This window comes from Molothrus ater, chromosome 7 (assembly GCF_012460135.2).
Source record: "Molothrus ater isolate BHLD 08-10-18 breed brown headed cowbird chromosome 7, BPBGC_Mater_1.1, whole genome shotgun sequence".
NCBI lineage: Eukaryota > Metazoa > Chordata > Aves > Passeriformes > Icteridae > Molothrus > Molothrus ater.
In genome coordinates this window covers 29,854,296-29,879,646 of record NC_050484.2, presented here as the reverse complement: position 1 = coordinate 29,879,646, position 25,351 = coordinate 29,854,296, and the positions used below count along the sequence as shown (strand labels likewise).

Genomic DNA, 25,351 nt, shown 5'->3' with positions numbered 1-25,351 from the left:
ACCCACTGTCCATGACAGGCAGATGAAGGATGAAGGCACAGCAAGGGGAGAGATGCACTCTGCTGTGCCCTGTGCTTTCTGACTGTACAGGAAAAATCTGTAGGGCTGCTCAGGCTGCCTCTGCAAACTCTTTAAGGTCTAAGTCAAAAATCACTTCTTCAGCTTGTTTCTGCAAATACAGACAAAACTAAGGGGGGATCAACAGAATACCTGCTTGATAAATTGTCTTTTTACCTATTTAAAAAGCAATGCATATTCAACATAAATATGAAGCCAAAGGGGGCTCTTTTTATTTACAACATTCTGGTTAAGACTGGTTTCTATGGCAGCAGAAAGGAAGGGGTTAGGGTTTTTTTCCCATACACACCCTCCCAGAGGAATTATTCAACTACTGAATTGAGGAATTATTCAACTATTGAATTTAGGAAGAATTATTTAGCTTATTAAAAATATTTTTATTATTTGATAATATGCAAAAAGTGATAAAAGATAGCTACTTGTTATCATATCTCACTTTTATAATTCCCTTCAATGTGCCTGCAACTGTACTTTCTTATTGCTGTTCCATGTTTCAAAAGAGGTGACTGGAAATACAGCAAGGGCATTTGATTATCCAGCACCAGCCTAGGTCAGAAAAATACACTGAATAATGATACCAAGCTAAGGAGAGTCACAAAATTAATTATAATTTACATCAGACCTTCAGAAGCAGATAAGATAATGATAAGAATGACATTAGGGTTTGGATAATCACCTATGTAGCTGAAGATAATTTCTCCAATTAAAGCTATATGCATTTACAATTTCTACTTTTGTGTCTGCTAGCAAGAGCTATAATCACCAATTTATGTTGCAGATAAGGAAAGTTACATTCTAACATGTTCAGATTAGGTAAAAAGTTGCAGACAAAAGAAATAGAGTCCACTTTAATTTTCCACCTTACAGCCAGGCATTAGTGGGCAAGTCCAAAGACTGTGATCTCTTTACATTAGAAGACCAATATATTCTCACATGACACAATATGTAGATCTATGATAAAAAAGAAATACAGCCTGGCAATCAGCTGTGGTGAAGTACTACAAGGGTAGGTTTAGGATAGCAGCTCAGGATTATTCACTGTTAGGCACTTGGAGATTGATTTTATTTCCACTGAAGTGAACAATTATGTTTCTCTTCACGTCCATGGTAGAGATTTGACACTTTGACTAAATAGCTTCCCTGTTGTATGACAGTCTTTTACAATAAAATGCATCAAGCTGCGCAGCTTCCCAGCACCAGAGGTGGGTCTATTTATAACCAACATCTGCTCAGACATGTGCTCAGTCCAAACCACTACTGTGTCCACATTGTGGGGACACAATTTGGGTTTAAATCTGCATAATTCCTTGATGTGTACTGAAAGAAGACAGTGGGAAAAGCTGGATCCCAGGTGTCCCTTAGCACAAGTCCAACAGCATCAATATCCAGTGTTGATAGGACAGATATGCTACATTTAAGCTGTCTGCTGCCACATATCCCACTTGCTCTTGGAGCAGTGGCTGAGCTCTAGAAGACTCCTCATCTACAAGGTCTTTTCTGAGTCCCTTTTGTGTGCACAGAAACAAATATTGCGAGGACTCCTGCAAGTGCAGGATATAGGCAACAATCTACACACACTCCATATGTGCAGCTCAGTATTTACCTTCCTCTCATGGCAGAATCCCTGAAATTCACAGGAGAAGCAACTTTGATACAGTGATGATTATCTATGCATATTCATCCCATGCTTTGCAGGACCTCTTCCACCTTCTCAGCAGCACCAGCCTAACATCTGGAACAGAACAAGTAAATGAATGCCTTGTAATATCTTTGGTGCTTTCAGGGGGTTGAGTCACATGAAAATATTAGCATTAGCATGGTCTTGAGTCAAAGAACATTGTTATATGGACGTCACACCCTGTACTCATAATTCTGTGCAAACCTGGCCCTATAACCTTCAGTTCTGATGCCACAAATATTTGCACAGATAAGGAGTTTTTGGGATAATTGACTTTTGCTCAAAATGCACAATCCCACATTTGAAACACAGTTCAGCTGTCTATACATCTGTGTGAAAAGTGCTGCTCAATTTGGAGCACTGCTGCTCAATTTATCACACCAATGCACTAAAAACATAACATTTCCTTTTATTGCAGGATATTTGCCATATTGTTGAGATGTGCTCTGAGAAACTCTGCTGGACAAACATCCCATGAAGCCTTTCAGTTCTGCAACTGCTTTATTGCAAGGCTCTCCAGGCACAAAGAAGAGTGGTACCTCATCCCATTGACTGCACTGTGAATTACACTTCATTCCTTTACAAGCCTCTCTCCTCTCCCTCTGAGATGGAAACTGTTCAATCTCTGCTGGAAAGAGAAGAAAAAGCCTGGATTAAAAAGGCAGCAAAGTGTATGGTGATTTGCCTTTTTCCCTGTCTACTGAGAACTGTCCCAGAAATATTCTCCTAAAGTCAGATGAAACGGAATAATATATTTTAATAGCACTGAAGGCTTAGTTTGACCTTTAAATATTAATATTTAAATATTAATGAAATAGCAGGAGAAAGCAGACTGACAGGTGTAATACAAATCAGACAAAATAGCACTGTGAAATTATTTCATGCATTGAAATTCTCATTAGTGATAATGAGAAATGCACCTATAATCCATGATCTGAAAATGTACTCCAGAAAATCCTAGTAGAATAAATGATCAGAAAAATTTGCTTGAAGTAATTATTCTTATTTTATAACTTAGGGGGAAATTCTGAAAGAGAGGAAAAGTCAGAAACCTGTACTTATCCATGTAAGTGGACTTTCTCTTTAAATTGGACCCTACTGGATTTGTTTCCTGAAATATTTTACTCAAGGGTCTATTTCCATTCCAATAGCATAGGAAAATCTTAATCTTTCTACAGTTCTTCTTCTTTCTACATTATTTCACTAGACTGTTCTTTACTGATGAAAGTGTATCTCTCAAACACACCCTGAGTACTGCTTCTATCACTAAAGCTGTCTGAGAAAAGCAGAAAATTACATGCTGAAATTATAAACATTTTCCCATTAAGTGCAATATAACAAGAGGGAAGCAGAATTTTGAAGCAGGATCAGTTCTTCATTCTGCACTTTCACTCTTACATAGAAAGGCAAAATCAGAGAAGTCAGATGAAGACGCTGGGAGATTTCAAATCACACTTAAAATCGTGTGTGTTAATTGCTAGATGATTTGAGTATGAAACTCACAGAATCTGACTTAAAATCAATGAAAAAAACACAATAATAATGATGGGAAGATTAACAGATCCACACCTGCTCTCTCACAGGTCTGTATCTCTGTTAAAGCTGTGCTGTTTAAAGTAAAGATAATATGATGTTGGAAATTATGTAATTTAAAATAGTTTACAATTAGTTTGTTTATTCTTCTTAAAGATAATTAACTATCTAGAGGGTGTAAAGTTGTAGAAGGTGCAAATGTGTAGAAGTGCACAGTGGAGGTGAGGTTTAACTTCCCTGGAGGAAGTAAATATTCTGCACTAAAGTCAGACAGGGGCTGGCCAGGGAATTCAATTTGATCTATCTCCCAGTGTCTCTCAGCATCACCTCCCGTGCCAGACTTATTCAATGCCTTATCTTCTGTCAGACCAATAAAGTAACAACATTTCTGTAGCACAAACAAAATGTCTTTACTTTAGCAGATAAATTCCTATCCCAAGTAATCAGATTCGGCAGAAGGCCTCATAGTGACCAACAAATAGCTGTACAACATCAGCCAGAGTCAGAGTACTGCAAAATCATGTACATAGAATAGAACTGAAAATGGTGCCTTCAAAGGGGGTGTATACTCTGAGGAGGCCAAGATCTGTGTGTGCCTTAAGTCTGAACTACTAGAATATATCCTGAGAGGCCAAGGGCTTAGCAGAAGGACACAGGAAAGCCCTCCAGACCATGTCTCTAACAGTGTCCAGGATTCCCTGGCCAGAAAAAGATTGATCATTTCATGCCCTGGACCCTGGTCAAGGATTGATCATTTCATGGATAAGCAAGCATAATGGTTACTGAACTCTATCCAAATGGTATGTCACTCTAGGGCAGCACAGCATTTCAATTGATCCAGGTGAATCTCACCACCTACAAACCCAGAGGAGCACCCAGCATGATTTCCCAAACTGCTCAGAAGGATTGCTCAGAGCCTGTTCACTCCATACTCCCAACAGCCAATGAAGAGAGACTGGCACCACTGTGGAGCTCATGTGACACTGGCACTGCTTGGAGTGAGGGCTTTAACACAGGGTCTGTGATACTGACCATGGTTACACGGCAGGAATGAGACAATGAATGATTTATTCCAATCATGCAGGATGCCTATGGTAAAGGCAGATGATCCACATGTATTTTCTGAGTTCCAGTCCTACAGCCAACATGGAAATTTGATTATATTATTGTTTCTTTACACCTATCAATTTACATGAGAATGTTTTGAGCTGTCAGAGAATGGGGCAGTATAGCATCTAGTCTGTATACCATGGCTTTCTTCTTTGATTCATTCATATCCTCCAATAAGGCTCTGTAATTCTAATACCTGGTATGCTCTTGCATACTCAGTAAATGACCTGTGTTTTACCACTATAAAAGTAGAGATAGAACATCTCTCTTTGAATGACTCAATGATTTAATAATTATTAATGAGACATTATGCTTTTAAACATTTCTGGCAAATGATTAAGCCAAATGTTTGACATGGCTTTTAAAGGCCTGGAGCATGATGCTGCCTAGCAACTGAAATGTCATACACTTTTTTCTGATATTTTGTGACGCAGATAAAATAACAAACTTTGGTAAATACACTCAGTGTCATTCATATATCAAGGAGTTTTGTCATACTAAAGAGTTTTATATTTTCAGTGTATCCAAACTTTCAATATTCCAAACCTGTACCCAGATACTCTTCACCATGTACACAATTCTTACCTGCAAAATCCTGGCAACTCCAGACATTTTCATTCTAGATGTGAACAGATCATCTTCCTGTGTACCAAGTTAAAAATAGGGTTTTGCAGGATGTCTACAAGCATGGATGCTCAGGAAAACAGTGCCAAGACATTGAGTAACGTGCGCCAAACTGAACAAGGTGAGCTGCAGAAGAAAGGTTAAGGACCTTTACACAAAAACATGACCTGGAGGTCTGTTATCACTAACTTGAAAAACCAAAACCTTTCCCTTACACTACTGACAAATATGATGAGTAAGAATGGAGCTGGACATTCGGAGCAATGTATTGTTTTCCTTCTGTTTGGTTCTGCAACAAGTTCATGTAGCAATTAGAATTCTTAATAAATGCTAGCTAAGCTCCATATCTGCTCCCCTTATTTAACACTGTCCAAAAGAATGTATTCATTTTATTATTCTAATATTTCTATTAGTCAGTTATGTGTTGTTTAAGAGAATTTGAACTATTTTAAAGTGCAAAGCAAGAATTTTCCTCAGTGAAAGATGAAGTGTTGGTCCAAACAAGGTATGAGCCTGATGTTATCATGAATAATAACTGCTCTTGGTCCTTCCACACTTGCCATTCCCATGCACCTTACAGCAGTTTAAGGAAAGCAGTGGTAATGCTGAGAGGCAGCTTTGGGAGTCCAAAGTCCATGATGACTGGGGAGATACAAGATTATTAGTTTGTTAGAGTTAAATCTATCACAGGTTCTAATAAATAATTGGAGGCAGATCACGGTTTTCCTAAGCTCTGTTTGAGTTGCACTGTGTCAATAAAGACAAAGACTTAATTTAAGCCACATTTTTTCCTGTGCCATTTTCTGGTGCTTAGTCTGCAGAAAAATATATAGAAAGCTAAGAAGTTTCTGTTCATGCTCACAGACAACAGCTCAAAAAAACCTGGTATCTAATACTGCCATTAAATAATTATTTCTCCAGTAAGAACAGACAATCACACACCAGGACAGTGTTATCCCACTGGGCTATAAACAGATGTGACACTGCCTTTTGTCACATTACATAACAGAGATCAAAAGCACCACAGCCACTTAAAACCATCTTGATCCCCTGAGGAGGCACTGAGTTGTCCAAGAATGATGACACATAAATTGAGGAACAGAGTAGGTCATACAGTCTCCGCGTTACTATGCTTTTGCTGATTAAACATGGATGAATGAATGAGTTTTGTTTCTGAGCTGGTTTTCTGTGAAATGGCCTGCCTTCATATCAAGAGCACAGTCTCAGCAAGGTTGGCTACTCACTGGCTTCTCCTCTGTGTTACCAGGGAACAGAGAACTGTACTTCAGGTATGTTGAAAGAGCCAGGTGAGAAAACTGCACTAAGGCCAATGTGAACCAGAGTTCCCCCTGGATTTATATGACAGTTCAAGATCTGACAACTGAAAGAAAAGCCTCTGGAAGATACCAGGGCAAGAAATGGTTTCCTGCGCCAACAGGACAAGAAACGTGGCCCTTCCTTCACCTCATTTTAAATTTTTTGCCTATCCTGAAGCACAAGAACAGAAGTTGCAGTCACCAACAGATTAAACTGTGATCCATTAAGAAAGACTGCCATCTCCTGGTTTCTTCCACAACAGCCTTCCTTGGGAAAAAAGAGTCGGTTTAGTTAAAGCTTATGGTTGATCATAAAGTCATGCTTGCTCTGAACCTTTAAGGGAAAATGTCACAGTTAATAAAGGACAGGCAAGTGAAAGCTGGAAAGGCTAATGCATTATGACTGCACGATCTAGGTTAAGCCAACATGTGCAATAATTATAACTATCACAGCTTGACACAGTTTATAAAGGGTTGAACCATAAAAGCTTAGAGCCCAGTAGTACAAGCTACTTAAACATTCTCTTCTGGAGTGCTGACTCCCCAATCTTCTGCTGACTTTCAATCAGGAAAAACAATAATACATAATGGTTGATAGGAGCCAATCATTCTCATTCTCAGGGATATTAAATCTCCCCTAAATGCCAGTCTGAAAGGGGTTTAAGAGTAAAAGTGACTTACACCGTGTTTAGGGACATGCAGAATTATGCAGAGCAGAAGACTACTGTAAAACTATGGATGTAAGAGCATAATAATGATATTGGGCAAGGGAGAGGTGAGCCACTCCAAGGAAAATGTGAGAATGAGCCCTTTTGATATTTTCTTGAAGGTGTTTAAGAATGGGCTAAAATGACAGCCAGCTGAAGGTATCACAGATTATTTGACATGGTCCGTGTTAAGTCTCTAGGTTGATGAGAATTTGTTCCCACTAGATGTATACTTTGCAATAAAACAGTATTTTACTATCATTTGTATATTTACATTTGGTGGTTAAGAATAACACACTTTTGTTTAATCAATATTACAATGGTGCCCAGAGCTCACTGAGACACATGGGCCTTCTCTGTCCAATACAGACTCTGTCTCTTTAGGTCCCATGCAAATACCTGCTTTAAAATAGTTCTTTCTTCAAGGCCTTGCAACCTAAACACAAACAGCCAGTGGGAGTGAAGAAGTATGGCTATCCTCACCTTACTGATGAAGATATTCCACTGTGTGGATGACACAAACAAAATGAGAATGACCACTTAAGGTAACAGGAGCACCCGCTCAACAAGACTCAACAAGACATTGAGGTGTGTCCTCACAAGTCCCACTTGGGATGTCTGCAAGGAAACAAACATTTAAAGCATAAATGTCACTTTGAACATGGACATGCTGTCTGTATCACTGAATTCAGAGGTCTGAGCTCAAGGAGTTGAATTATAATTAGAAGAATGCTAATACCATTGTTAAATCAGTGTTTTGTTTAATTCAAGATTTTAAACCTCATCTTCATCAAAGGAAGAATTTTGTATTGTTTAGAATAAAGGTAAAGGGAATTTCAAACTGTTACATACAGAAAATATTAATCTTCAGCACAAAAAGTTTTACACATTTTAGGAAGAAATGTGACAGCTGAAAGGTTTTCACAACAATTACCATTCCATCCTTCCATAAGCTTTAAAACTTCCAGGTAAATGTATGAAAATTAATGTTACTGCAGAAAACTCAGAAATATATGTCACTTTGTTCTCCATCATCTTTTTCATAACAATATAAGAAACATAGGGTTACTACTCAAGGAAGCGAAACCCGATTCCAAATTTCAGAACCTACTTTTAAAAAGCAATTAAAAAATGATAAATGGTGTGAGAGAATTTTCTTATAAATACTCAGCAAGGTGGAGAAAATTTTGCAGTGAAACAGTGTTCCAGGATAGGTAAATGAAAGAACACATGTGACGGACACTTTAAAAAAAAAATCCTCAATCCTTGGTTCTCTTTCCTCTTCAGCTAAAGGCATTTGTGTGTTGGAGCTCTCTCACAGCGAGGGCGACATCTTGTGTTCATTCCAGCCACAAACTGCCACTAGTCAGCCTCCATCCAGCTGCTATGCACCAGAATATCCCTCCCCTTCAAATTTTATCTTCAAAAGAGCTGCTAAGAGTTTTAGCTGACCCTATATATTTCCCTTACTGTATCAGTTTTCATACTTTCTTTGAGTTTAATCATGACTTTATATCATTTGAGCAGAGCTATTTTAAATGAAGATCTGTAAATGATAAAGCATTATAAAAGATACTCCTTCTGAACAGGAGACAGTCATATACTTACTAGGATTCTTTAAATTAATGAGAGCAGTGTAAAAGGAATGCCTTTTATGCCTGAGAAAATTATTATTTTAAGGGTTATGAACCTGTCAGTCTGTAAGTTATAAACTAGTTGCTACACCTGCAGTTTGATTAATGTGCTAATAAATCACTTGATGCTACTTGTAGCCTTTGCAGCGTTTTGAGAAACCTTCACTAAGTTTTCTAAAAACAGGAAAACGATAGAAATTGGATCTTTGTAGGTAAAAAAAAGAATATTGTGAATTTACATTCTGTCTTAATAAAAGTACCTGTAGCTTATTGTTATGTGCAAAACAAACTATTTATCAACACCTGCTAGGGTTTGTAGAATAGGAGAAGCAAACCTGTAAACAGCCTCCTAAAATAGAAAATGTTTGAATATTATTTCATCTGACTCAGAAAAGCAGCTTCTGAGGACCCCAAAAATATTTTGTAAGTTTAAATTGCAAACATCAGAAACAAACTTTAAATAAAAATAAAATTAAATAAAATAGAATCTAACCTCTTCAGCTGTGTGCCATGCATAATATTTGCACTTCAGTTATCGTCATGGTACCCTCCTGCCTGCCAGTGGTACATTACAAACTGTGCACCGCTCTTGCTTTATGTATTTTTTGTTCTCTCATTGCCTCTGTGAGGATAAAAATGTGTATAGCACCTTGTTTTCCTGGAGACTTTTTGTTTGCACTGTGTGGGTGATAAACATAAAATAATCTCTTACTGCAAGGAAGAACATTTCCTACAAGGTGGCATTTCCTGGACTTTGGTCCTCTGTGTGACAAAGAGGAGATTGTGCATTAGAACACTTGCAATGGTTTCAGTTCCAGCTGTAAAATAAGGGCTGAATGAGAAATAAAAAACTCGCTGATGTGATTTGAATCCAGCTCTATTGCCATGTCCACCAAGTGCTGCTGCTGTCACTTACAACTGAGACCAGACTGCCGACATGGCACAAGGGACACATTAGCTGAAAGCAGCATTAACCAAACCCCTAAAAATACGTGATTGTGATCGCCTACCTTGCTTTTTCCAAACATGGATACCTTACTCTCCTTGTAAGCCATACTATGAATTCTCCCACAGGTTCAGGGATATTCAGTGATAGCCTACAAAAACATGATTTGTACCACCAATTTCTAACTCACACTAACATCGACATGTTCGGTAAATCAAGTCATCTATTCTCCATGTGATGTATCTGAATGTATCTGTATCTCTGATATTTATATCAGTTCAGGTTTGGGTTACTTTTCTCTGTCAAAGTCCACATTTCAGAATTATATATCTCCACTAAATTAGAAAATTTATTATTTCTGCAGACACCTTGTATCCATCATTTGCATATGTACACAGACTGGTAAAGTAGACACATTAAAAAAAAATCTGATTTTAAACCAAGTCCTTTTGTATTACTGTCTGACAGATAAATTTGCATTTGCATAGCATGGAAAATAATAATCTGCTAAAAACTAAAAGATAGCTCTGAACAGTTTTCCAGTTTGTGGCTGCAAGCAATAAAAGCTTTAGTTTTCTGGTTCAGAACTTTTAGCTGAATAGTGCAGATGTTCATAAATTACATCAGTGTTGATTTTTTCATGCCCAACCTAAGACATCAAAAAAGCATTTTTTCAAAAATTCTGATTTCTGAAAATAAACCTTGTCTTCTTTAATTCAGCTCTGTTCCCAAAATCCTGTATTAAAAAATGACTACACACTTTCATTTCACAACCTTTTCTAGATGGGGTTTTGGTACCTTTTGTATAAATTACACCTTCAATTTGAAATGATACAACTGAAATCAATGACTACTTCTGTGTTACATTTTAATCAACCTAAGTTAGTTTATGGTAAGTAGGCACAAATATTCTGAATTTGGCTATAACTCTGGGAGATAAAATACTGACATTGGCAGCCCATTAAAAATATTCACCTTTATCTCTTATGGACTTATTCTGCTCTATAAAGGTTTTACTCACACAAAACATGTTTCCCTACAAACCTTCCTGCAGGATCATGAGCAGAAAATTTGGGACATTTTGACAACAATTCAATAGCCATTTGAGAAAATCCTATTGTTAGTAATGATTGCCTGATAACTCAAGCAATTAGGAATTAATGTATTGGACAAAAATGACACTTGTACTAGAGGGGATTCATATGCTATCTAAGAAATGCCAAAATTCAGAGAAAAACTAGAAACATGTGTTAGTGGTTTAAATTACTGTCTAGACTTGTCACAATAATATTATCATCTTCTGAGTCTTCTTTTTTTTTTTTTTGTGACTTTCCACAATAACAGCTTGAAGAAAAACAAATAGATGCTAAAAGAAGGAAGCTCAAAAACACATTTTGAAATTTCCAGAGAAGAACATTTGTTTGTTAACTCTAAGTAACATGTTTTAGAATATATTGAGAGAAAGCAATTTTGGAGCTCATGATAATTTGCCACCTAAAAAAAAAAATAAATCTGTACTTCCTGAATTATGATACAGAATGCCCTGACATCTGTGTACACAGATGCAAAACCATCTTTTGTCTATAAAGTTTTCCTTGTGTGCCGTGCTGATTGTAGCCAACAGAGCAGGTCACTGTGACCTGACATAACTGTTCAGGACAGTTTATCAATGTGGGCCTTGTGCCACACTAATGCAATTTCACAAAGACTTGCCAAGTCAGCCAGAACCCAGCATGGACACTGAGGTGAGTTCTTTTATATAAAGGCTTTTACCTGACCAGAATCCTTTACCAGGTCCTAATTCTTGGCAGAGCTGGGCATGTGGTAACGTGGGTGAAAGCAAAAATACCGATGATCCTTGCACTACTGGTTTAAATGGGAACATGAAGACCATGCCATGCCCAAAGGATGTAACATTGTCCTCCCTCAGTGTATTAGCGTCAGCTCCCTGCTGTCCAGATCTTTACACATTTTATCTGCACAATGACCATATTTCAGAAAGAAGCACTGCCTCGGTTAAATCTGGATCCAAACAGTAAACCTAGTCACATCCATATAAATCAGTACAGATTAGGAAGAGCAAACTTGTCTACTTAAAAATATATTCTGCAAATGCAATATAAGGTAGCCAGAGAGAAAATAGGCACAAAACCTAAATTACACTGAGCTGCAGTAAGAAACTTTCACCTCCTTAAAATTAAGCAGGTAAAATGGAGCTCCTTTGGAGTCTGTACCAAAAGCCTTTCTTGCTGAGGATGGATCAGTTTAGTTTCAAATGCAGCTGATGAAAATAGCAATAATCTGTTCAATTTATTAAAGCAGCGGCATCCAGTCTGTGAAAGTCTGGACAAGATGGTATGGTTCACAGTCTGAAGCTCTGGTAAGACAAATATTTATCCTGGTGATCCAAACGACCTATGGGAGCCAATAATTACAGATGGTGAAAAATTACTTTGTTACTTAATATAGAATTAGTTCCGCAGTTTATTCTGTGTTACAGCAAGGTATCAAGGGCTGAACCTCATTCAGTCTGTAGTCTCGGGTCTCTCAGAAGGCGCTGGTTTCTGGTTTCAGGTGACAAAGCACATCCCTGTGCTGTCTGTGCCCTGTGCTGTCAGGAACCAGCCTTGGGGAATCCTCTTTGGAGGAGCAGTGACTCTTTCCCTGTATTTGGCACTGGTGATGCCACACCTGGAGTGCTGTGCCCTCAGTTCCAGGGCACCGGGGGCTGCACTGGGTGCAGTGAGGCTGGGCGAGGGCTGATGAGCAGCGCTGAGGGAGCCGGGGGTGTTTAGCTTGGAAAAAAAAGGAGCTTCAGGGACCCTTCTGCCCTCCACAGTCCCTGACAGGAGGGGGCCAGCGAGGGGGCGAGCTCTGCTCCCAGGGAACAGGACAGGAGCACACGGCTTCAAGCGGCGCCAGGGGAGGCTTGGGTGGATATAAGAAAGAATTTCTTCATAAATTGTGATTAAACATTGGCATGGACTGCCCGGAGAGGTGGTGGAGTCACCATCCCTGGAGGTGTTTAAAGAAAGCCTGGACATGGTGCTCAGTGGCACGGGGTGATTTTGGTCGTAGGTTGGACTCGATGATCTCAGAGTTCTTTTCCAAGAAGGCACCACCGGGCAGACGGGCGTTGTGAGGGCGGGGTGGTCTGTGTGGGACACGGCGAGCCCCCTCCTCAGGGAAACCCGGGGCGTGTTCCGCCTCGGCGGCTGAGAGCGGGACCGGGAGCGGGCCGGGAGCGGAGCAGGGATGGGGGCCGGGAATGGGGCGGGTATCGAGGCCAGAAGCAGCAGCGGCGATCGGGGCCGGGAATGGGGCGGGCATCGAGGCCAGAAGCAGCAGCGGCGATCGGGGCAGTGATAGGGGCCGGGCCCCGCGCGGCGCTGCCTCCGCCGGGCCCCCAGAGGGCGCTGCCCGGTGCCCGTGAGGCCCCGCGGGCGGCGGTTCCGGCGGCTCCAGCTGCGGCCTCCCCACGTGTGCCGGGAGCGCGGGGTTCCCGCTGCCGCTGCCGCGATGTCGGTGCCGGCTGCTGCCAGCAACCTGCCCATGCGGCTGCTCCGCAGGAAGATCCACAAGCGCAACCTGAAGCTGCGGCAGCGCAACCTGAAGCTGCAGGCGGCGCAGGGGGCAGGTACGAGCGGGCGGCGCCGCGGAGCCTCTCCCGGGCTGAGCGCCGGCGGAGCCGTGACTAACTTCGTGTTCTCTCCCCTCTCTCTCCTCCTGTCTCTGTCTCTGCCGTGCAGTGCCCTCGCCGAGCGAGGCGGCTTCTCAGGGACCCCCGGAGGAGGAGGAGATGGAGGAGGTGACGGTGCCAGAGGAGGAGGCAGCGGCCGAGGAGGGCGCGGAGCCTGCGGACGGAGCCGGACCCCGCAGCGGGGAAAAGAAAAAAAAGAAGAAGAAAAAGAGAAAAGCGGTGGCCAATGGAGGAGATGGTGCGTGTTCTTAGCAAAGACAGCCTCTCTCCCAGGGCTGTGTTAGTCTGGGAGACCCCACAAGCGCCTCCTTTGGGTTCCCGCAGCGTCGGGGAAAGTTTGAAATGCCATGTGCCGGTCAGGTGTGCGCCTTAAAGTCCCTGAGGTCTAAAGATTTACACGTTTCATTCTAGCTGCGATATTTAAATCCATAATTCATACTATTAGCCAATTTATTTGTTCCATGTGACTATGCTTTGTAACGTTGACTGGATGTTTTGCTTGTTTATTATTTCAATATATCAGGGCTCTGGTAGATGAGTGCTGTCTGTACTTGGCTGTGCAGCCAATACAGATTTTTAGCAATATGTCCAGCCTTTGGCAATGTTTATATATTATAAAACTGAAGTATACTGGAAAACTACCCAAAAAACCTAAAAAAGCACCACACAAATATTGCTAGGTTTGCATATATTTTTATATGCATAGATTTATAGATTCATATCTAGACATACATGAGTAATAGCAGCTTTCAAAATGTACTTGATTTTTGGGACATGCATCATGGTTATGCCAGTGAAGAGGTGCTTTCATCTCTAAAGATTCAGGTACCTAAAATGCAACTTCTCACATACCCTGACCACAAATGGTGTGGGAAATTTGGTGTTTGCATTGCCAGTGGGAAAGAATTTTGTTACCTGTTTAAGGACAATTATCTTGCTTCCACACAAGATATCATATGATATACGTGAAGCTACATTGTTTCACTGTGCAAAGTGGGCTGTGTGGAAGGAACTTGGGGAATTCTTGCTCTGTGCCTCAGAAGATTCCATAGAAACCTTGTCTCTCCTCCAGCCCCCTTCCACCCCAAAAATCATGATCTTTGTACATGGTTTACAGACTAAAGGAAATTCAGTCTGTGGAACAGCTTTTCATGACCTTTGTATTTCTAACTGACTTGTTTTCTGTAAAAACAACACTCCAGATATAGAAACCAAAAAAGCAAAAACTGAAGAAGATGAATCTGCAGAGGCAGAAGATGGAGATAAGCAGGACTCTGGAGAGAAAGAAGTGGAAGAGGAGGAGGATGAAGTGCCCAGTTTGCCACTAGGTGTAACAGGTATCTTGTGTTCTCTTTTTCATGCACAGGCAAAATCCCAAGGTCTGACCCTTTCCTTCCAGAGCAAGTTGCAGTTTTCAAGTGAGCTTTGTGAGTCAGGTGTTTGAATACATGATGTGACATTGGCAGCTGTACAGCTCTCACCCACATGCTGTTCTTGGAAATTTGCATTATATTCACACCTGTTGGTCCTACAATTCCTAGTGAAAGTGTTTTTTAAACCTATATACACATATGCTTATCTGTAAAGGAAGGAGTCCATGAAGAGCAAGCTGGAGGTGTAGAACTAGTAAATCTGACAGAAGAATCAGTGCATTCATCTTCATTTTTATTAACTCTTTGTAGTTTTCTTATGAACACATTAATACAGAGTATTTTGCCGGTGTCTTTGGATTTTGTGGTAGAATGCAATAAGAAGTCCTTTGGTCAGTTTGAACTGGTTAATCTCAGATGGCAGAAGAAATAAATTTAAATATTTTTTAATTTACCCCTCACTTCAGGTGCTTTTGAAGACAATTCCTTTGCTTCCCTGGCTGGTTGTGTCAGTGAGAATACATTGAAAGGCATAAATGACATGGGTTTTACACACATGACCGAAATTCAGCATAAAAGTATTAAGCCCCTTCTGGAAGGCAGGTAAGAAATAAAGCTTTTTAGTCACTCTAATGACCCCAGATATTTTGTAAATTTCGCTGGCAAGCTATATATATGAATCATAAAATCAAATCATGGTATCATTAAGGTTGGAAAAGACCTCCATGATCACTGAGGCCAGCCTTCCACTGGCTGATTGCTGTGACCTGCCTATGCCAGCAAGCTCCTAGTACCAACTCCACTGGTCTTCTTTAAGCCATGTTAGTTTTTTACATTGTCAGCATGGATCAGAGTGAGATTGCTCTTCTCTTGGTATGGTCAACTAAAACCTTCTTTTTCTATTGCTGCTTACAGGGATATTTTAGCAGCTGCAAAAACAGGCAGTGGAAAAACACTCGCGTTTCTCATTCCTGCAGTAGAGCTCATCTACAAGCTGAAATTCATGCCTAGAAATGGTAAGGCTCTTCATTTCACAGCTGAATTTGACTGCAAAGCAGCCTTTGGAGGGTTGGATGAGTTGTAAGTGACTCTCTGGTTGATGTATTTTTTAGGAACAGGGTGTTATTATTCTTTCTCCTACTCGAGAGCTGGCTATGCAAACCTATGGAGTTCTTAAGGAACTTATGAATCATCATGTTCATACCTATGGTCTGATAATGGGGGGCAGTAACAGATCAGCAGAAGCACAGAAGCTTGGAAATGGAATCAACATCATTGTAGCCACACCAGGAAGACTGCTGGATCATATGCAGGTAGATGTCTAATTGATGTCTAATCTGGTTGTTAAAACATAATAAAAACCCCTTTCCCTGTCTGACTGTGAGTTTGTTAATCTTCTAGAACACTCCAGGTTTCATGTACAAGAACTTGCAGTGTTTGGTAATTGATGAGGCAGATCGAATCTTGGAGGTTGGATTTGAAGAAGAAATGAAACAGATCATAAAACTTTTACCAAGTAAGAAAAAAAAACCCTGTCTTTCCTGGAAATCACTTGACTAACGTTATGTCTTCTTTCTGACTCTATTATCATAGGAGAACTTATTAATTTTTACAGTTCTGTAAATGAACTTCATAGTGGTTTTCTTACTCTATCCTTTTTTTCTGCTAGCCAGTATATATTACTTATTCAACATCATTTATCTGAAGAACAGAGTTTTCAAATGCTCTTCAGAGATATATTTCTGTTCATATAAAATCCTTTTAGTTTAATGTTTCCATTTTCTCATTCATCTTCCTCTGCCTGTTTATTTCCTGCAATTCATTATTTCCTAATAAGGTTTAAATTCAAGGAAAAAGCATTTCTGACTTGCAGTTCAATCTTTTTTGATACCTTTAAGACCAGTATCTGGAAGAAGTTTTAAGTATTTACCTTAAGTTTTTCTTTTCCTAATTTTTCATGTAACTATTCCTTGTAATGGATGTATTAAACACAATTTGAATCATTTTTTCAAACAAAAATATTGTAGTATTCATGGAAATTAATTTAGAATTAGAAGATTGATCTCGGGGTTTTGTTTTGTGTCTGAATTGGGTTGCAAATGATTATTAACATTTTTACAGAGAAAGAACACTGTGTTTTGATAGAGGTTAGGATTTTGGGGGTGGGGACAGCTGAAGTAAACATGGTGTACACCCCATAATACAACTGCACCTCTTTCTTTGTCAGTAGCAGTATGTTTGAATTAGGATTTAGTTGGAAGATTTGCCCAGGGAAGTTTGCAGTTAGATTTTATGGAATCACTGTTTGAATTCTTCTTTAAAAAGTGAGGCTGTATTCCAAATATTTTCCAGAGCGCAGACAGACGATGCTTTTTTCTGCCACACAAACCAGAAAGGTGGAAGATCTGGCCAAGATCTCTCTGAAGAAAGAGCCCCTGTATGTTGGGGTTGATGATAACAAGGAGACAGCAACTGTAGATGGTCTGGAACAGGTAAGACAAACATTAGTGGGAGGTTCGAGATCGGTGACCACCAAGCCCTGTGGTTTTTTGCCTGGGGTGTTTCAGATGTGTAACTGTTTAGTGAGGTTTTTTTCACAAAGTAGCCCTTCCCTGATGTAATTGTGTTCCTAAACCACAAGTTTGCTCCTTACTACTTCTATCTAACAATGTTTAAAATTCTTGCAGGGTTATGTGGTCTGTCCATCTGAAAAAAGATTCCTTTTGCTCTTCACATTCCTCAAGAAGAACCGGAAGAAGAAACTGATGGTATTTTTTTCTTCATGTATGTCAGTGAAGTACCACTATGAATTACTCAACTACATTGATCTGCCTGTTTTGGCCATTCATGTAAGTATCTTATTCGTTGATTGATTTTGAATTATTCTGATAACACCTGTAAGCTGTTACTGGCTTTACATTTGCCTGGTTTGTTTCAGTCCAGTTTCTAATAAATTGAGACTGCTCATAAAACTGATGATGGTCTTGATTAGTCTGTAGAGGAAGGAGATAAAGCAAAAATTATATAATAACACTTGAGTAATCAGACTTGCTATTTTTTGAACCAGTGCTGAACACTGATACTAATTTATGCTCTCTGTGTAGCAACATTTCTGTTTTCTTCCAAGAAGTTACCTTTCACAAGCACTAATAAAACTCAGTATGTGGAGTGAATTTCTTGTCAGAGAAATCCAGAGTCTGATGCCTGAAGTGTTTGATGCTTTTCCTAAGGCCTCGGTGATGTTTGGATTTACTATGCCAATTCTTACCATTTGGATGAGCATTGTAAATTTTTGTCAAAACCACAAAATGCACTGTTGAGAACAAAGAATTGATTGAAAGTCTTTTAAACAGTTGCATCTAATCACAAATGTCCTATTTTATTTTGTTTTGGGGGGAAATGTCTTGCTATTCTTTGATAGAACTGTAACAAGTGTCAGTTTTATTTGCTTGTTTGCTTTTATAACCTGTAATCTGTCTAACATATTGCTAGACTTGCAAATGGTCCTTTTTCTGGACTTGAAACATGCACGTTGTGCTCATGAGAAGAATGTTTATACAATTTTTTATGTTTTGGGAGATAGATTGTAACCTTTGAGGGATGCCACTTCTTGAAACCCTGTGTGGTTTATTTTTTTCTTTGTTTCTTCACTGCAAAATGGTCCTACTTGGTCTGTACAAAACCATGATTTGGAAAGATGCCTCAAATTACTTTTTTTAGTTGATATTTCATCTCCAGTGTGTTTGTTTTCTTTTCAGGGCAAGCAGAAACAGACCAAACGTACTACAACATTTTTCCAGTTCTGTAATGCAGAGTCTGGAATACTGCTGTGCACTGATGTGGCTGCCAGAGGATTGGACATTCCTGAGGTTGACTGGATTGTCCAGTATGACCCTCCAGATGATCCAAAGGTAGGTTAAGGAAATAGACAAGTGTCCCAGCAAGAAATCAAAGTCTGACTACAAACTTAGCTGCAGAGAAGAGCTGAACCTGCTGCTTGACAGAGAGCAGGATTCAGCCATGGTCATATCCAGCTGCCCTCTCATATCACTGCCCTTCACCAGCTCCTAGGAAATGCTGCCCCTAGCCAAGACCTTGTTTGCCTTCTTAAGAATTGCATTTTAGCATATTGTTTGTGTTGTGAAATGAAAATCTAATCAGCTAAACAGCCAAACACTTCTCAAGAGGAGGATGAGTTTACGTATGCATCCCTGAGCTTTTCCATTTGAAATTTGCTTTTTGTTTAAAGATAATATTCTTACTTGAATAAGACTACTGTAAACAAGGGAAGTTCAAAAATCTAGAAACTCAAGGTTTAATTTTTAATTACTGTGTACTAAGATTTTTTTTCTTCAGTAAAAGACAAAATGCTTTAGTCAGGGGCTCTGCCTCAGCCTGATGTTGCTTTGCACCTTCAGCATTTGTCTTCCCTTATCCATGTGTCAGTGCCAAGAAAAAATCTAACCAAATAGTGAATGATGCATTACATTATATTGAGGTTAACTCTGGTGTATTTTTTGTTGATGATGAAGACTGCCTGACCTTGTTGTCTGTTACTCTTTCCCAAAGGAATATATCCATCGTGTTGGTAGGACTGCCAGAGGAATAAACGGCAGAGGACATGCTCTGCTCATCTTACGACCAGAAGAACTGGGCTTCCTTCGGTACCTGAAACAAGCCAGGGTAAACTTCTGTCCAGTTTTTAAAGGCAAAACTTGTTGGTTTGGTTTGGTTTGGTTTGGTTTGGTTGGTTTGGTTTGGTTTGGTTTGGTTTGGTTTGGTTTTTCAGCGATCAGTTTCATTGTGTTCAATTCCAAAAGAAGAACAGTCTTCTTTTAAAGGTAATCATTTTAACAGAACTGCACAGAGCTGCTTCATTGCTCTCCTTTTGGACTTGTTTTGTGACTTTAATTAAAGTGATTTAACTTCTAAAGCAAAAGTGGTAAAAATTGGTGTCATACTGAGTGTCTCTATTACTCTGGCTTAAAGAAAGTGATAATACTGTCATATTGATGTAAAGGCACTTTCCAGATACAGCTGTGGTATTAAAAAAAATCTGTTATCTAGCAGATTGTTTTCTATTTGTCCTTGGTCTTAAAACACATTCACTGTATTTACACAGTGTAAATAATGTTGATACTTCTTCTTCTGTTTTTAAGGTACCACTAAGTGAATTTGAATTTTCTTGGTCAAAAATCTCAGACATCCAGTCTCAGGTATGACATGTTTTTATACTTCAACTACTTTGAATATCTTTGTTATAACTTGCATGGAGAATGTTGCAGTCTATAATGACTGCAAGTCAAAAATATGTGTGCTTCTTTAGCAATGTTAGTATATAAGCCCATGTATATTTTTAATTAGCTGGTGTTAATAAAGCCCAACATAAGCTAAAATTCTTTTGTGCTCCTGTGCTACAAAAACAGCCAAGGAACCCAGAGTTGAGTGGAATAGCATAGAAAATTCTGAAGATGTGAGTTTCTATTGTTGAGTACTTCTGTGAATCATTCTTTTGATAAGAGTTCTGTAAAGTTTCTTTGCAGTAACTTGAAAAGTAGCTGCAAAGTAGCAAGTACAGGAAGCAGTGAAGACAGTCCTTACAGAGAGAGATTCCTAATTAAGCATAATCAGGAAGAAGTGGTGCCTAATGTAGCTTATTTTTAGAATGCTGAGTTAATGTACATTAAACATCAAATGAAACACTGGGATCTGGTGAGTATTGGGAACTTGGCCCACATTAAATAAAATGATAGTTTACCCTGGTGTATCTTCATTTTTGGCTTAGAATTAATACTGCTGATTTCACAGTGCATTGGTACCATGATAGATCAGACTGTGCACAGAATTGCATGGAATCACACAGTTCAGATGTCAGGCTGGCAGTTCTCATACACAGGGTTTCATTGTGTGGTTGCAGGTGTGTTGTCCTTGATTAACTTGTTTGGGACAACCCAGTGTAATATTTCTGTAAATTTTCATATTTCTGAGGCTTTATTTGTACTGTAAGTCAGCTTCAAGATTTTTTGTCCCTCTACTTGTTTATAAAGCATTTTTACACCTGAATGTGCACTTCGATGTCACAGGGCAGTTTAGCTGAAGTGAGGAGTGAATGTTATTGGCACTCATACAGTAAAAATGTCAGGATATAATGTATAGACTTTTAACAGCTACAATTGTTTATGTCTCTTATGTTTTTATTTTCCCCTCACCAGCTGGAAAAACTGATAGAGAAGAACTACTTCCTTCACAAGTCAGCCCAGGAGGCTTACAAAGCTTACATCAGAGCTTACGACTCCCATTCTCTGAAGCAGATCTATGATGTCAATAACTTGGATCTTCCCAAAGTCTGCCTTTCATTTGGTTTTAAAGTTCCTCCGTTTGTTGACCTCAGTATCCTTTTACTGCAGAGTTTCAAAGCTGAATTTCTGCATTATAAATATTCAGCGCAGCTTGCTGAATTCCTGTGGTACCTCAAGTTCTGCTGTTTTGTTGTTGGGGTTGGAGTTTTTCTGCTAATAACTATAAAAATGCATCATGCTCCAACAGTACTTTCTCAAAGAAAATGTGAATATTAACTGCAGAAATGCCTACAAACATCTCTTTTAGCACATGTCCATGCTGTACAGGCCTCAGTTGCAGTCAGGCAGATTATGGAATGCATCCATGTTTCAAAGTATTGTTCTCCTCCTTGCAAAATTATTTTCATTGAAATATACTTGCTTAAGTTTCTTAGTCGTGGAATATTGGCATAGAAGGGCAGGAGCAGGAACTAGAAGACTGTACCTAAATTACTGTCAAAGCTGACAGTGGATGGAATTTGAAGCAGTAGTACATTGGACAGCTTAACTGGACAGCTGGAGGAGTATTTAGAACCACAGGCACAAAGTTCTGGCCTTCTCTGTAATTAGGTAGCTCAACTTTCTCTCTGTTTTTTCTCACATCAAATAACCCTTAGTAAACCCAAAATGCATTATTTCAAATTACTCCTTTTTAAATTCTTTAACCAATGAAATTTCAGATGTGAACAGCAACCATGGCAGAAGACTACAGAAGAGAGGTGGAGGTGGGGGATTTGGCTACCAGAAATCAAAGAATGTCCACAAAGCAAAAATCTTCAAACACATCAGCAAGAAATCTGACAATCGGCAGTTTTCTCGTTAATTCTGGCCATTCAAATGCCCTGGAGTAGCCTACCTTGATCAAAACCATTTGGCAGTTGCTTCTAATTTAAACAGCTCCTTTCCCATTTTTAGGTCTCTTTAAGCATTTTTTCTTTTCTGGGAACATCTTTTATTTTTCACTTCAGGAAGACTCTTCAGAACTGTGGCTAAAGGAGAATATTGCCAGGGAATTTTGCCATACTGGTTGTAAGGAAGAAGATCATTTAAATCTCTGAAATCAATACTACAGAGATTTTTATTAAAGAAAGAGAGAATACCTTTAGGTTTTATAGAAGAATTTGCTTTACATTTACCCATCTTTGTATGCATACCTCTGAAAATTGTTAGAGTGGACAACATAAGGACATTGTGAGATAAAAAGGTTTTGCTCACAGAATCATTGCAAGGGATTTTAATGCTACAGGACTCTGCCTTGGCCATCAAATATGCTGAAGAATATGGATTACTGAACCATGGATTAATAAGGCTGTATAAGCTTGTGAATAATTTCAGACATGGTATCTGTATAACAACTACAGTGTCCAAAATAAAACAAATATCTTACATCAGTTCTGCTACATGATTAGTACTGGTTTAATGTGTTATAATGGTAACACTATACTGAAATACTTGGTTTTTCTTCATGTTTAAATCTGAATTTATTAATCTGGGGCTGTCTAGTGTAGTCTGCAAAGAATTAAGGAGAGCAGATTACATAAATTAAAGCACTCAAATCAGGTATTTTTTAAAGATGCTTCATAACCATGATGCAGTGAGAAGTACTGCACTTGAAAATTACAAAAGTGAATTGCTTTCAAGTCTTAGTATATCAGATCAGCAATGAGCAAAATCAAAGACACTGCCACAGGACTGGGGGGTGGAGAGACTCAATAAGTAAAAAAGTGAAATGTGGTATAAATATACTAGAAGGGTATTTTGAAGGAGGAATATAAAAAACTGAAATGGAAGAGGGTGGAATACACATTGCAGAGAGTAAAAAATGTGGAGGCTTCAGTAAAAGAATACATAACTTGGGTAAAAGAGTAATTGTATTACACATATTATTTCCATCTCTCTGCCATTGTAGCAGTAGGTAACTGCTCTTACAAGGCTACAGAGTTGGTGAGAAGTGTTTAAAAAATGTTCATGTGTCAAGGAAGGGCTAAAATGTCACAAAATCCAGAAATGTGGGCCATCTGTGATTACAGTAAAACAGCTTTTAATTTACATTTAAAATGTAACCCAGGAGCTGTTACAAATACAAAGCATAAGCAGTTATTCCAATATAAATTGGACTGTTATTTCTTAGGTCTTCTGAGGTAGCATGTTGGATTTAAAGCTGATACATGCATTGAGGTATTTTTTAAAAAATCAGTGGACTTTCTTTTCATCCTTGGGGAAAGCAGATGGGGAGAAATATTAGGACCTGTTTCTAATGCTTCCACCATTCAGAACTGAGCATTGTCTGGTTTTCCCTCTTATGAAATTGCTGACTTTAGACCCCAATGGACTTTTAAGATTTTTAACGTCAAAATAATTTTCTAACTAGAATTGGAATGTCTTGTGCTTCTAAGCTTGCAATGAAATAGCAAAATCTTTGAATTGTAAGCAGTGCTAATTTTGATGCCTGTCTCATTGAGTTTGAATCTTTGATCCTGGGTTTTCTTAAAAATTTATAAATAATAGATGTCCAACTAATTTCCATGTCATTAATTTAATTTTATTTTCATTAATAGCACATCTTAGGAGTTCTCTCTGAGATCTACATCATCATACAGTTTAAGGCTTCTGTTTATACCTGCCAGCTGTGCAGTTACTGCATGGGAATTATCTTTCATTAAAGCAAAAGAAACGCTGAGGGACTCATTAGATGAACTGCAAAATTAATTACTGGGAAAGAGATGTAAGCAAAGCTGCAGTAAACCACTGTGAAGATCAGTGTGGTTATGTGGGCACAAGCAGTGGCTGCAGTAGTGTGGAGTATTGGTTTGGAACAGGAAAAACTTGGGATATGGAGTCCGTGACCACCTGTCTGACCACACGCTCATGGCCAGAACTGGTTGGGCTTAAAAGTGCATCAAAATTCTGCCACTTCTAAAGTCTGATACATGGAAACCTGATAAAGAGCTTGCACAACTCCTCCCTGTGATACTTGGGTTGTGTTTCCTAATTTTATAATACAAAGAAATCTTTGAAACAAACTTCTGTAGGAGATGGAAAGGCTGGTTGTTAATTGCTCTGGAGTAACAGTAGCTTACACTGAAGGAAAAAAAATTTAACACTGTTACTTGAACATCATGTGTAATGCTCCACCCTGCCACTAGTACCTACTAAGTCAGCTCTGTTTTCCTGATTAAGCAGAACAGAAATTCATGAGCTGAGACTTAAGTGGGAATTAAAAACTTCCTGTCTAGTGCAGGTGCAATTACCTTTTGCTTTGTTTATGAAATCGCAAATGACAAATAGTTTCTGATGAAATATCTGTGTATTGGGCAGCATCTATTCCACCATGGTATTGCAAGAAGTGCAAAAGATTGTCAAACTGCAATTCTAAGGTTTCCTTTGCAGCTTCCCCTGCTATCAATCTTGTGAGCAGTTAATAGACCTCGGCCATCAGGCTCTCAAGGCTTGTCTCATAGCAGTGACCAATCGCTCGGGACTAATATCGTGTGCCTTGAGAAATTGCTTTCTTCCTCTGAGAACCTTGACAAAGAAATTGGGCTCTTTAAACCACTTAAGGGGGTGATCAAAACTCTCCTGCTTGAACTGGAAGATGTTTTTGACAGTTCTTGGAACAGGCCCATAAAGGAGCACTCTGCCACCGAGTTACTGCTCATAATTGTGAAAAATCTTGTCATGATCTGAGTTTCCTGTGCCATAAAGCTGCAGAGTTACAGACAAGCACAACGCTGGTCAGAAAGGGTTGCCATCAAATTTGTCAGGGTGAATGTCACAGGTAGAAGGCACCTTTATTGACACTGTAGAGCAAGAGTAGTTGAGAATTGAGTAAGATATCTACTGAGGTCTGCTGTAAATAAGAAATATGTTTATATTTTGGCACTAATCAGCCTTTCTGATTGATGTATGACTTGACAACTCAGTTTAAGTAAGTTACCAAAGCTTTAATGATTTGCTTTCAAGCCAGCGACTTAAGGCTCAGGGAAAGCAACTCACAGGAAGGTGAAAAGGGCTGTATGATTTAAAAAAATAATATTCTAGTGGAGGTCCCACTGGGAAGGAAAACATGGTGCTGACAGGATACTGCACAGGTCTGTGACTTTGGGTTTCAGTTGTACCACTGCCCTGCTTGGGAGATCATTGTCCAGTCACTTCAAGTGCCCAAAACTTAGAAGGGATTTTACAGAGCCCTGAAAACATCCAGTTATTAGCCCTTGAAAGGTGGGTTGGTTGTTGGGTTTGGGTTTTTTAATTTTCAAATTAAAGTAATGCTGAAAGAAGCCTATAATCAAGGGGCTAAGCATACAGAATACAGTC

The 25,351-nt window shown here is 39.2% G+C and overlaps 1 protein-coding gene across 1 annotated transcript; it reads left to right on the top strand.

Moving 5' to 3' along the window:
• The first annotated feature begins 13,107 nt into the window (after positions 1-13,107).
• DDX18 (DEAD-box helicase 18) lies at positions 13,108-22,425 on the top strand. The gene is made up of 14 exons (XM_036387005.2): positions 13,108-13,263; positions 13,376-13,564; positions 14,529-14,663; positions 15,164-15,299; positions 15,612-15,717; positions 15,815-16,009; positions 16,098-16,212; positions 17,049-17,188; positions 17,384-17,545; positions 18,455-18,607; positions 19,266-19,379; positions 19,856-19,912; positions 20,909-21,086; positions 21,715-22,425. Exons 1-14 carry the CDS (start codon positions 13,146-13,148, stop codon positions 21,855-21,857), a joined length of 1,941 nt encoding a protein of 646 aa, XP_036242898.1. The 5' UTR covers positions 13,108-13,145; the 3' UTR covers positions 21,858-22,425.
• Positions 22,426-25,351: the final 2,926 nt, after the last annotated feature.

Bases quoted from the DNA above. Each gene is read 5' to 3' on its own strand.
- DDX18 (XM_036387005.2), top strand. From the start codon at position 13,146: ATGTCGGTGCCGGCTGCTGCCAGCAACCTGCCCATGCGGCTGCTCCGC. The intron at 13,565-14,528 runs GTGCGTGTTCTT...ACAACACTCCAG, and splicing joins GGTGGCCAATGGAGGAGATG to ATATAGAAACCAAAAAAGCA. The intron at 18,608-19,265 runs GTAGGTTAAGGA...TCTTTCCCAAAG, and splicing joins ACCCTCCAGATGATCCAAAG to GAATATATCCATCGTGTTGG.